Below are 11,760 nucleotides of genomic sequence, written 5' to 3' on the forward strand. Positions count from 1 at the left end.
GATGCTGGCCACTGGTCCACATCCTGCATTTCAAATAACAAAGAAGCTAGCTGCCCCGCAAACCGAGAACAATATGAGCATGTATTAACTAACTAGCTCGAAGATCATGACTTGGTGATTATTTTTATCTGAAAAGAGTTTCCGGTTATCCGAATCCCAGGCTACACTAGTCATGCGACCGCGGCCAGGCGATAGCACCTCAGCATGGTATATTTGCGTGTTCAAGAGTGACCTTGAAAAAGAGTTTCAGATCTCAAAGCACAAAAAGAGAAGAGAAATGCATCATCCGTGAATCGAACACGGGCCTCGTCGATGGCAACGACGAATTCTACCACTAGACCAATGATGCGGAGCCGAATGCTATGAGAATCGCTGATTGGCTACTTATATTCCATCTTGCCAGAATTGCTCTATGGAGAAAGGTTCTGCACGAAACTGTAAAGGCTAAAAAAGAATTGTGCATCATCCGTGAATCGAACACGGGCCTCGTCGATGGCAACGACGAATTCTACCACTAGACCAATGATGCTGGAAACCGCAGGCGATGGAGACGCTGATTGGCCGCTTATATAGAGAATCTACCTTTTTGACAACATGAGCAGGAACAATTCTAGACGCTCACCACAAATGGTAGACTGGTAGAATCTGTATAAAAATGCCACCGGATCAGGTGGCCTACTAGAAAAAGGGATCATAGGCGAATGAACTCCGCCGCAAAGACTATTAAAGACAGCGGGCGGGTGAATGGCTCAGCAATCGCGAGTAAGGTCTCCTTCAACCATACACAGAGCACCATGTAGGTGTATATAATTGCTGGACAGCTTAGTAGGACGACGCAGAGTCTGTTCCCTCAGAACTTGGTATCTCGTTGACACCTGGTACACATAGTGCTGGGTCTGGTAGAGACATGCTTATACTACCCTACATACCTAGTACAGTGCATGGCCCGGCTATCTCATGGCCGAGAGGCTCTTCAGTTAGCTGATTATAATCTGGACCAAGTAGTCGAGATCTCAATTTCTACCTGTATCTTTCGGTAGCGGCAACGCCACTATTTACAAGGGTCGGATTAGGGATATACCACCTTCGTCGCATCCCCAGCGTTATTCTCTATCTTGCCGTTCAAACATTACTCTAAAAATCCACTCAACTCGATAAAATCCTGAGAATTCTGTCCAAGATACCTGTCAATCAACACGCGACATAACGGGATAGATGGCCCGGCCAGTCTTTCCCTCGTTGACCTTGTGAGAGGAGGCCAAGCATACCTAGTTCTGCACCGCCACCGATGGTAGACACGAATGCGAATAATGGGAGATGCAGTCATACTACGAGGAATGAGATATACTTGGATGGACTGGCAAGTGCTTAGTTAGTCCTCAACACCGGCATTGTTTCCTATGCATGCGGGGTATCATGCATGCATGTCTCGCGCTGGTGGTGTCAGACGGGAACAGTAATGATATCAGCAGAACGGGGATTGATCCTGGCCGTCCAGATGTGCTGGACTATGTCCATGTCCACGTCCCCAACGGAGGAGGAGCTGCAAGTCGGCGAATTTTTCCCGGTTACGAGGGAGCCCGCCCGTCTGGATCATGGACTGTGCGCAGGCTGGGCGCAGGGGCCCTGGCTCTCATGACAGGACGTCTGTTGTCAAGTCAATTATGTATCCCGGCAAGGTCTCTGACCGTGATACATTCGAATGTAGTACGGGTTAGTCGCTGGCTTTTCCGAAGGAGTCTCTTTGCAGACAGCTGGCTTTTCTAGGAAGTTGAATAGGACAACATCATGGTTCGATTGCTTTGTACAAGGAAAAGTTGGTCAGCACGGCACACCGAAAACGCTATGTACCGGTCATCCGTCGAGGCGTATTCCTGCAGAAGCATGACGTCCGGGCGCATCTCGGGTGGTGGTATCTTTCCTGCATGAATGCTGGCGAGGGCAGGGGGATCAAGGCATAGAAGCTGGTCTTTTTGCATGAGATAATCCACCAGGTGAATGAAAACAAAGGGATACGTGCGGCTGATTCGACGATGGGGGAAAGATGTGACTAGCCACGTCGATACTAGCATGGACTTTGTCCGTGAAGACAGTGAAGAGGGGAAGGTGGAGTTGATGTAAGTTGATCGAGGCCAGCGTCAAACCTCACCACGTGATTGGTCGGACAGCAGGTCGAGTGTCCATCACGATGCACGACGTGAACTGGCCAATCACATGGTCAAACTACCCGCTCAACCCATAGCCAGTTCAGCCAAAGTCCAACTGAAGAGTCCAGCCAACAGACTCGGTGCATTCTGTCGTTGCTGCAGTCTACTGTGCCGTTGATCCATTCGATTCCCTTAAAAGATCCCCCCTGCCGCCCAGGCAGACTCGGTTTCTTTCTTTTCTCCAGCGAGCGTTTGTTGTTAGAGCTGCCCCCATTCGAGTCGAAATCCTAGCACTGGCTGTTAGGTGTTTGTTGTTTCTCTTGCCCACTTTATACTTCTATTCTAATTCTATTCCCCGGCTTCCAAGCCACCACCAACCCCAAAAAACCCAACATTACTATCCCCCATCAACACAAACGAGCTGTGCTCTTTGTGCTGTGCCCCCTTTCCCAAATCGATCTATTCTGCCTTGTGCTTTGGATTTCGACCTCGAATCCTGTTTACTCGTCAACTACAGCAAGTGCATTCCGCCTTCTCGCAACACTTCGCCGGTCGATCGTGTTGCCTTGCTGTTTCAGCTCTATACAACAAATCCCACTGTTAATTTAATCTCGCTCGGAATTATTTTTAATTCCTATATCTTTTCTTTGTTGTCGTGGGCCGGTTCCACCTCGAACAGAACAAAATTAGGGTTTCTGACTCTCCTTTTGCGCCGATAATTCTCTACGACAACCTTATACGACACGTTTTTTCCACTGTCTATATTTTATACTTATATTTTTTTTCAACCGCGTATTCCCTCTGGTCTGATTCGCATCTTTCATCATGGCCGCCGTTCAACTTAAGTTCTCCCTCCGGACTTCGTCCAACGTCAAGACCGTCCACCTGGTCGGCTCCTGGGACAACTACTCACGCCAACTGCCACTTTCTGCTGAAGACAAGCCCGGTGCCTGGCTTGGTAAATTCCGCTTCCAAACCTCCATGCTGCAACTCGGCAGCCGCTACTGGTACTACTATATCATGGACGGCTACCAGGTCTCCCACGATCCAGCCGTCGAGTACACCGTCGAGCCCACCACCGGCCGCAAACTAAACATTCTCGATGTTCCCGGTGGCAAGTCTAGCAGCGGTGGACGCAGCGCTCCCAAGGCCCGTCGTGGCTCGACCGTCGCTACTGGGCGCGCTCTCTCACCCTCCAAGATCCAGCACCCAAAGCCAAGCAAGCCCTACGCCTCCCGCAACCTCCGTGAGGCAGAGTACACTCCTACCGTCGACGACTTGACCCGCCGCTTTGCCGGCTCTCGTCTGTCTGATGAGTACTCGTACTCCAACAGCCCGCCCTCTTCGGCTGGTTCCTCACTGTCGTCCCGCTCGGGCGGCTCAACCTCGCCCTCGTCGCTGTCCTCCATGAGTGATCCCCCACTCCAGTGCCGCTGTGAACGCTACGGGATCACCCGCAAGGGCGACCGCGTCAAGCTGGACTGTGGCGGTTCTCGCTGCGGTTACGTCACCGAGTCAAGCGAAGCTAGCTGCTCCGAGTCTGAGGTCAGTGATGAGGAGTACCGCCGTGCGCGCAGTGGTGTCCGCCGCCAGGGCATCGTTGTCCGCAGGTAGACTGTAGACAAGTTACAGTACTAGTTTCGGCTTTTTGTTTCTCCTTTGAAAGCTGAATTCTAGTCTCTGCCTGCCACTGCCACTGCCAATGCCGATGCTCGACGCATCCGCCTGGATTGAGGTATCGAGGGACCTGAACTCGGTCATCGCTTCCTTTTGAATGCCTTGCTTTTCGCCAAGTTGAAGATACGGTAATATTTATAAAACAAAAAGCAAAAAAAGCCCTGCGCCGCGGGTGAGCCGGCTTCACGCCGCGGCGGGGCGGGGACGATAATGATGCCGTTGGAGAGGAGGGGAGTGCCCGGTGGATGGGTTGAGTTGAGGAGGAGAGCAGAACAAACAAAGAAGACATCGATGAACGCAACCCCGATGCCCCTGACAAGCATCCACCCCGGAACTGGACCACTTACGTCAACAACTGATCTGATCTGATCTAATTCCAACAGATCTCGTCAGACAACGATCCAGGTCCAGGCACGTGGATACCCCCGATAGGCTTATCTTGCAACAACGAAACCCATCTGCAAGCCATAAGAACACAAGGATCGCTCTGTGGAAACTTTGCTGCTTCGGTTTACTTTAGCAAAGACCACAGCCTCGCGAGAATAATTGCATTGATTCCCCATTGCATTGCATTGCATTACTGCATCTTTACATCTCAGCACCGATGAGCATCCGTGGATGTCTTGACTTGTTCATTCATCTCCATCTTCTTCGGGGTGGATGAGTGAGTTCAAGGGTTGGTTATGGTCTTATTCTTGAGATGCGTTACGAAATAATGAGATATGACCACTGGATTCTCTTGGTGCATTTAACTTGAATATACTTGGACGTAGGGTATATCATTGTAGAGTAGAGTGTGTATTGCTTAGTTCCATGTAGCTCTGGGCCGACCAAGTGGGAACCGATTGACAAGTAGAATGTAATGCTGAGGTTCTGCTGAAGTTATTCTAAGGACAACTAACACGATCTGTATTTTCATGATATTCTATCATCAACGGGGCCGAGTGAGACCTTTATTCCCGCCATCAGCAATTCAAGTTACACCACTAAGTTCCAACCACTCACGAATCACCAACCACATCTTCGACCCACACCCCCACTGGCTTACCCGTCCCACCAACAAGAATCCATCATGCAAAAATGTTAGGAATGCTCCAAGAGAGCCCAAAAAACGACAGCTGGCGGATTTGAACCGCCGCCTCCGAAGAGACTTGATTTCAGCCCGGTTTTGCCCGGATTCTAGTCAAGCGCCTTAGACCACTCGGCCAAACTGTCTTGTTGAGAAACTGGCCGAAATATGCTACATAGCTCTTAACGATTATTTTGCAGCAATAATTTCAATTTTTGGGCTCAAAGCAAGATCAATTCACAAATAAAACTAGGGCATAATTTTTGACTGAGTCAAATGTATCTTGCCAGGGGTAATAAATGTAGAATATGATCTTGGAAGGTCGCTGGCAGCCGACTGATGATCTCGTCTGCCCAATGTGCGAAGGGTCAGGTGTTGATGCCTAGTTGTTGCCTTGTGGCGCGGGCAAGCAATTAGTGTTTAGATATTCTGTCTCAAGGTATGATGTTTTCTTCTTTCTTTTACTGCTACTACTCTTATATTTCTTGTGAATTTGAAGATCTCTCATGTGAATGGTCTCTGATCTCATTGTGGCTGGGGGTGATTGCCCTTTAGCAAAAGTAGAACCGTTTCTGCGATGTGAGAGTAAATATATACTGGCATGTACGTTGACCATCCAGCCCATTGACGCACTGTGTCTCCGGCGAAGACTTGTTCAGCTGATATTGAAAATGTCAGGCTATATGCAGTAACCAGGTATCGGGCAGTGCTCCGTAGCCATTCAAATAGATAAACCAACTACCCACTACAAAATATACGAAGAAAGATACCTTTATGGATATGATTAAGTTTCCCTCACAGCGTCGTTGCACCGACCTCTATATTATCATGGATCCACCCTTGCATGCTGCTAGGAAAGTTAGAAAATTCATTTATACTGCCAAAGTTTAGGAAGTGTTCGCATATAGTTTTATACTTTAGATACGTCTAAGTGCGTTGTTCTCGCTTCCATGGACCAGCTCGAATATGGAGTCGTGTCCATCTGGTCCATCCGGTCTATCCTTCCGCACAAACCCCTGTTCTTAATAAGTCCTATACACACAATTAGACCTCGATTACGACCAAAAATTTTCATAGTATCGACACAGATCATCATTGTCCTATATAAAAACAAAAAATACGATGAAAACACCAAAAAGAAAAAAAATTGACCGACGCAGGGGTCGAACCTGCAATCTCTTGATTCGTAGTCAAGCGCCTTGCCATTGGGCCAGCCGGCCGTATCCAGACTCCTTAACCATTAGGCCACGAGAACATCTGGTATTGATAGAATGTCAATAAAAAGGATTTATCACCTTGTAGCGTAAGATTGCAGGTTTCTGGTTATCTGATTGGTGGAGGTTGCTCAAATGTGGGACCTTTTACTCAGGCTAACCAGATTCAGTGGTATTACGTGGGAGCAAAGAACTACTCGGCATCAGTATATCAACCTGAAGACGTCCAAACTATTGGCTGCACACAATCCAATCTAAAGCTAAATCTAGAATTTCATAGAGGAGCAATAACTGACCGAGGTCTCAATGGCGCTGAATAAGAAGGCCCCCCAACCTGGCTCGGCATCGGGTCTGACCGTCGATCAAGACCCACTATTTCCAACTTCCTAATAGGGCTTAGTGTTACATATAGAGCCCATGTTTTCTCGCCACGGTGACGCCCTTCTATCAACAAGATGCCTAGTCTTACCTGCCTTAGGAAATTAAAAGGAGTGGGGGAATATCGGGACAAAGTGAATGGCTCTATACCCGAGAGCTCAATTTTAATAACAAATCAGGTCATTCTGAAGAAATTTTCTGGAAGGATTCTGGAAATGAAATGGAAAAATTGAAGTGCTTACGAGACAACTGTGTGAAGTCCGCCCTACGCCCTAGAAGAAGTATAAAAGTCCCAATTGGCATTCATATCAAAACGTCGCATCTTCATTCCATCGCATTCTGGATCTGCGCACTCCCACTTGCCAACTCCAACCCGAAGTCATCTACTCCCATCACAACTACCAACCACCACAATGGCCGCAGCGCGCACCGCCCAAGAGATCCTCCAAGCTGCCCGCGTAGCACCAGAGATATTCGCCCTGCGCCCCGAGTACCGCGCCCTATTGATGGTCGTCGAAGGCATTCCCCCAGGCCCAAGCGACGCAGCCAGCGAGACCATGCTCCAAGAAGCCGAGCAACAAGTCAAAGCACTCTCAACCAAATCCGCCATCACCAACTTCCCGCACATCGCCGCCTGGCGTGACACATACAAAGCCTTCGGCGCCAAACCCCAAAAGACCCGAAACAGCCTGGAAGCCCTATCCCGCCGCGCAGAAGGTGGTCTGCCGCGCGTGAACCGGCTAACAGACATCTACAACGCTATCTCGGTGAAGCATCAAATCCCTCTCGGAGGTGAGGATCTGGATAAATATGATGGCGCGCCGTTCCTTATCCGCGCCAAGGGTAATGAGCCGTTTCAGACGCTTTCGAGTGGAGAGCCGCAGGTGGAGAATGCGGCGGAGGGGGAGCCTGTTTGGTGTGATGAGAGTGGTGTTACCTGTCGGCGGTGGAATTGGAGACAGGGTCCGCGGACGGCGTTGACGGATGAGACTACGCGGGTGCTTTTTATTATGGATGTGTTGGAGCCGCTTTCGGATGAGGATCTTGGTAAGGCTGCGGAGGAGCTTGAGGCGGCGTTGAAGAGTTTGTCGCCGGATGTGCGGACGGTGCGGCGGATTATCGATGCTTCTTCTTGATGCATGACATGAGGAAAGTTGGGGTTGTATATGGAGAGAATTTGAGGGCTGTATAAAAAGGGGAAGCGAGTGTGGTGGTGTGTTATTTCTGTTGTGATGGGAGTGCGTGAAAGACTCGACAAAAATGTATTGATTCATTGGTTCAGGTAATATCTTCATTATTTCCTATGAGAACCGCGTGAACAACACATACGACCACAGGGTGTGGAGAACAGGGCTTCCCGTCCGCTCAGCCGTACTTAAGCCACACGCCGGCAGGTTAGTAGTATGGTGGGTGACCACATGCGAATCCCTGCTGTTGTATGTTTTTCTGATTCCTTTTTCCTTCCTGTCGCTTTGCTTGATTTTTATAATAGAACATCATCATCATCATCATCATCATCATCACCGCGTGAACAACATCATTCATCATCCTGGATTCTGTACTAGAGCCATCAAATATCACTCCCCATCTATCTCCATTAGACACTGGAAATCCGCATGACGGACAGATTTCATGACTCTGCTCACAGTGCAAGATGGCTAGCGTGGAGAATCCACCTATGTCGTCCTCTGAATCTCACAATAGTATGCCACAACATGTCTGGCAAACTCCTTCATATCCTCCGCATCCCTGATGTTGAAAGGACCATATTCCTCCATCACCATGATATCAGGGACCATTCTGAAGGGGTATCCGAGTTCAGAGTCCTCGATGGTCCTGATGTACTCCTCATATTCCTTCGAGAAATTGGCAACGACAAGGTATATCTCTTCCTGCCACTGAGAGATACACAGGTACCTACCACAATCAGCACCGGACAATCAAAAGCAAACAACCTTCAAAACCATAGGGTATGTAACTCACCGAGGAGGCGGGCGGGCACGGCTCTTCCTCACATCATGCTGAATCCAGCAGACCATCTTGGCAGTTTCCTCCCAGAAGAGTCATCTCCGCTCTCTACTGCGGTAGACAGTTCTCGCATCCAGGATGGCAAAGACCTCATCTGTGCGGCGATCTGCCAGAACCCCATCAATCCGAGCCTCCATAACCCCGCGTCCAAACAAAGCCGGCTCGATGGCATGCCGCGTAAAGCGCCAGGCAAGCGTCTCATTCGGCACCAGCAAGCTCAGCCCGTCCAGCAACTGGGTCAAGGCATGACGGACTACCCCCTCACTGTCAGTGGAGTGGGGAAGGAAGTTACTCAGAACTGGCCAGTTGAGGCGCTCGTTCCGGAAGAGGATGGAGATACTACCGCGATTGCTGAGGGGGGCGATAGGTCTCAGGACGCGGAGCTGGGCAAGGCGGACGAGAGCGAAGATAGCCAGTGCGCACGAGGGTATTCTTCTGCCAGCATTGATATCGTAGAGGTAAGCCTGGAAACCGCGGTATCCATCCAGTATCTGATCGGCCTGCTCGTAGCTCTCAAGTGAGGCCAGGCTGATCGTGTTTCCCTCCTTGAGTGGTGCCCAGATAACGTAGAGGGCTGAGTAGAGGTCATTGGTTATGTGGGATGTAGTGACGGGAGGCATGATGAAGGTTGTGGTAATGTAGCGGGAATGTGAGGATGTGAAGAAAGAGAGGAGAGAGGATGGTTGGTTGAGTGTTGAGTGGTGTGTTTACGACGGTGTGCTTGCAAGATCGATTCTCGATCGCGGCGTATTTGAGATATCAAGGGTTGTGCCTCACTCACTTCTCGACGAATTCTGGTAGCTTCGTGACCTGCTGCCTTATATCTACGCGGGGATGGATGTTTCTGGGCAACCCCATCTTCTTCTCTTCTGTCAACAGCATGTTGACACTAGTTCTAGTGAGTTTACATAGTCCCGGACGTCAATATCCAGCTTTGCGCGATTTAAGACTATATTTCGTCAAGACTCTTAATTATTATTTCATAAGGTTGAGGATATGAATGCTTCAAAGATGAATTAACAATAGCATGTCCCCTGCTGTTGATCCCTCCCTGGGCATTCGCATATTATATGAAAGAATCTGGCAGGCTAGTACATGAGTAGAAAAAGGTTATACTGTTCCACAACATGTACATTACAGCAACATATTCAAAGACCAGTCAAAACCAGGTAAAAGAGCAGATATTCATTCATCATAACAGAAAGCTCCCGCATACAAAGAAATCTTTCAAGTCCTATAAACCACCCCTCTACCAAAATATCCACCATCATCCTAACTTTACCTCTCTCAAACATTCACACTCAACAAATCAACCCCATCAACAATAGCCTTCTTCCCCGGCATATGACCCCTCCTCATCAACTCCGCCGCCTTAGCCATAACCGGATCCATCCCCATAGTCGCAACCGCCACAACAGTCTCCCCCTTAACATAATACGCCACAAACTTGGCCTCGCCAAGCTGGCCCCTAATAACAACGTCATCATACCCGTGGACTGCATTTCCGCAATACCGCATCTGCGCACCGAGAGCGGACCAGAAAATCGGGATAAATGATTTGGCAGGCAGCGAAGCTAGTGGTGAGCGTCTAGCGTGGACGACGGCACGGGCAACTCCGCGACCCATGTTCTGCGCGACGTTCCAGTGTTCGATGCGGACGGGTTTGCCGTCGCCGCCGGGTCCGTTGTAGGGGTATGTTGCGATGTCGCCGATGGCGAAAACGCCTTCCAGCCCGGGGACGGCGAAGTGGACGTCCGTCTCGATCGAACCATCTTTCTGCAGTGTGACTGCGGGATTCTCGTGGAGGTAATCAGTGGCTGGGCGGACGCCGACACCCAGGATGACCAGGTCTGCCGGGAGGACGGTGCCGTCTTTAAGATGAACGGCTCCAACGGCAGAGTTGTTGGATTCAGAGGGTGTGGCTTTCTCCACGCCAGCGGAGAGTTCGAAGGAGACGCCGTTCTTCTCGAGATTCTTCTGGAGGGCAGCGCCAACCTCGGCACCTAGAACGCGCTCCAGGGGTGCGGCTTCCATACCCATGATTGTCACGGAATGATCCTTGGCCAGCGCGTTACCAACTTCCATACCGATGAAGGAAGAACCGATGACGACGATGTTCTTCTTTGAACCCTCGGCTGCAGCGAGGATAGCCTTGACGTCTGATACATAGCGCAGAGTAAAGATATTGGAGAGCTCATTTCCGCGGAATCCCGGGAGAGGCAGGGTCCGTGGCAGGCCGCCCGTTGCGAGGACGAGGTTAGTGTAGGGGATAGTCGAGCCGGAGGCCGTTTTGACAGATTTTTCAGAAAAGTCGACGGAAGTGACCTTGTCGTTGACGATGTCGATGCCAGCTTCGGTGAACCACTCGCGCGGACGCCAGAGGATCTTGGCTGGGTCGGTGATTAGGGCTTTGGAGAGCTTGGTGCGGTCGATGACGATTTCAGGTTCTTTGGAGATGATTGTGATGCTGCCGGGGTATTTGAGTTCACGGAGGGCCTGGACAACGCCAATTGTGCCGCTTCCTCTGGGGGAATATTAGTCTGAGATTCTTATTCGGGAATTTTATATTTAAATGGAGAGGTCATGGATGAAAGGGGCTTATATAAAGGGAATCAGCTTACCCGCCGACAATCACGACCTTCTCTTCAGCACTGGAAACGGAGCATTTAATGACGGGGTTACGCTGACCACCCTTAATGTCAGCCTCCGTGCCGCGGATGTACACAGCACCGTCGCGCTCAAAAATGTCGAATTTCTGAAGCGCATTAAGAGCGGGCGCGTCTTCGACGTCACCGGTGCTGATATTAAAGCACGCTGGAATAGATGGATCAGCATTGGCCTATCAATATGTATCAACCACCATCTTATCCCTCCATTCGGGTATACTCCCCTAACTACAGTACCAAACTAATACGAAAGTAGGGGGTCAAACATACCACCGTGCCAGGGACATGTAATCCGGCCATCCGGTACGACAACGCCAAGCTTCAATGGTGCCCCGTAGTGCGTGCACCGTGGGCTAATGGCGTGGACGTGGCCATCGTATTTCACAACGAGGACCTTGCCATCAGGTACGCCGTCGACCTCGCATTCGATCTTGTCAAAGGAGGCGACATCTGCCAGGGCGGCCAGGCCTTTGAGCTTGTATTCCTGGGCCATGGTAGCGAAGGTGCGAGCTTGAAGACAAGGTGGGGTTGTAGTTGGAAGTGGTCGTGGTAGATGGAGATTCCAAGTAGAGAATGCCCGT

The 11,760-nt window shown here is 50.1% G+C and overlaps 5 protein-coding genes across 5 annotated transcripts; 2 read left to right on the forward strand and 3 right to left on the reverse strand.

The window, feature by feature from the left end:
• Window positions 1-221: 221 nt before the first annotated feature.
• Window positions 222-578, reverse strand: N7458_000270 (uncharacterized protein; the record flags this gene model as incomplete). Its single annotated transcript, XM_056903664.1, has 2 exons — window positions 222-380; window positions 432-578. Coding segments are annotated over 2 exons (306 nt in total), but the record flags the coding sequence as incomplete, so codon positions are not given.
• A 2,394-nt stretch (window positions 579-2,972) lies between these two features.
• Window positions 2,973-3,761, forward strand: esdC (GTP-binding protein EsdC; the record flags this gene model as incomplete). The annotated part of the gene is made up of 1 exon (XM_056903665.1): window positions 2,973-3,761. The coding sequence occupies one exon, from the start codon at window positions 2,973-2,975 to the stop codon at window positions 3,759-3,761; it is 789 nt and encodes a 262-aa protein (XP_056771432.1).
• Window positions 3,762-6,898: 3,137 nt separating this feature from the next.
• Window positions 6,899-7,621, forward strand: N7458_000272 (B3/B4 domain-containing protein; the record flags this gene model as incomplete). The annotated part of the gene is made up of 1 exon (XM_056903666.1): window positions 6,899-7,621. The coding sequence occupies one exon, from the start codon at window positions 6,899-6,901 to the stop codon at window positions 7,619-7,621; it is 723 nt and encodes a 240-aa protein (XP_056771433.1).
• A 540-nt stretch (window positions 7,622-8,161) lies between these two features.
• On the reverse strand, window positions 8,162-9,133 carry N7458_000273 (uncharacterized protein; the record flags this gene model as incomplete). The annotated part of the gene is made up of 3 exons (XM_056903667.1): window positions 8,162-8,402; window positions 8,469-8,536; window positions 8,603-9,133. 3 exons carry the CDS (start codon window positions 9,131-9,133, stop codon window positions 8,162-8,164), a joined length of 840 nt encoding a protein of 279 aa, XP_056771434.1.
• Window positions 9,134-9,800: 667 nt separating this feature from the next.
• On the reverse strand, window positions 9,801-11,672 carry nfr1 (putative AIF-like mitochondrial oxidoreductase (Nfrl); the record flags this gene model as incomplete). The annotated part of the gene is made up of 3 exons (XM_056903668.1): window positions 9,801-11,037; window positions 11,135-11,327; window positions 11,450-11,672. The coding sequence occupies 3 exons, from the start codon at window positions 11,670-11,672 to the stop codon at window positions 9,801-9,803; spliced, it is 1,653 nt and encodes a 550-aa protein (XP_056771435.1).
• Window positions 11,673-11,760: the final 88 nt, after the last annotated feature.

Source organism: Penicillium daleae, assembly GCF_028827525.1.
Source record: "Penicillium daleae strain IBT 16125 chromosome Unknown utg000001l_segment0_segment0, whole genome shotgun sequence".
Classification (NCBI taxonomy): domain Eukaryota; kingdom Fungi; phylum Ascomycota; class Eurotiomycetes; order Eurotiales; family Aspergillaceae; genus Penicillium; species Penicillium daleae.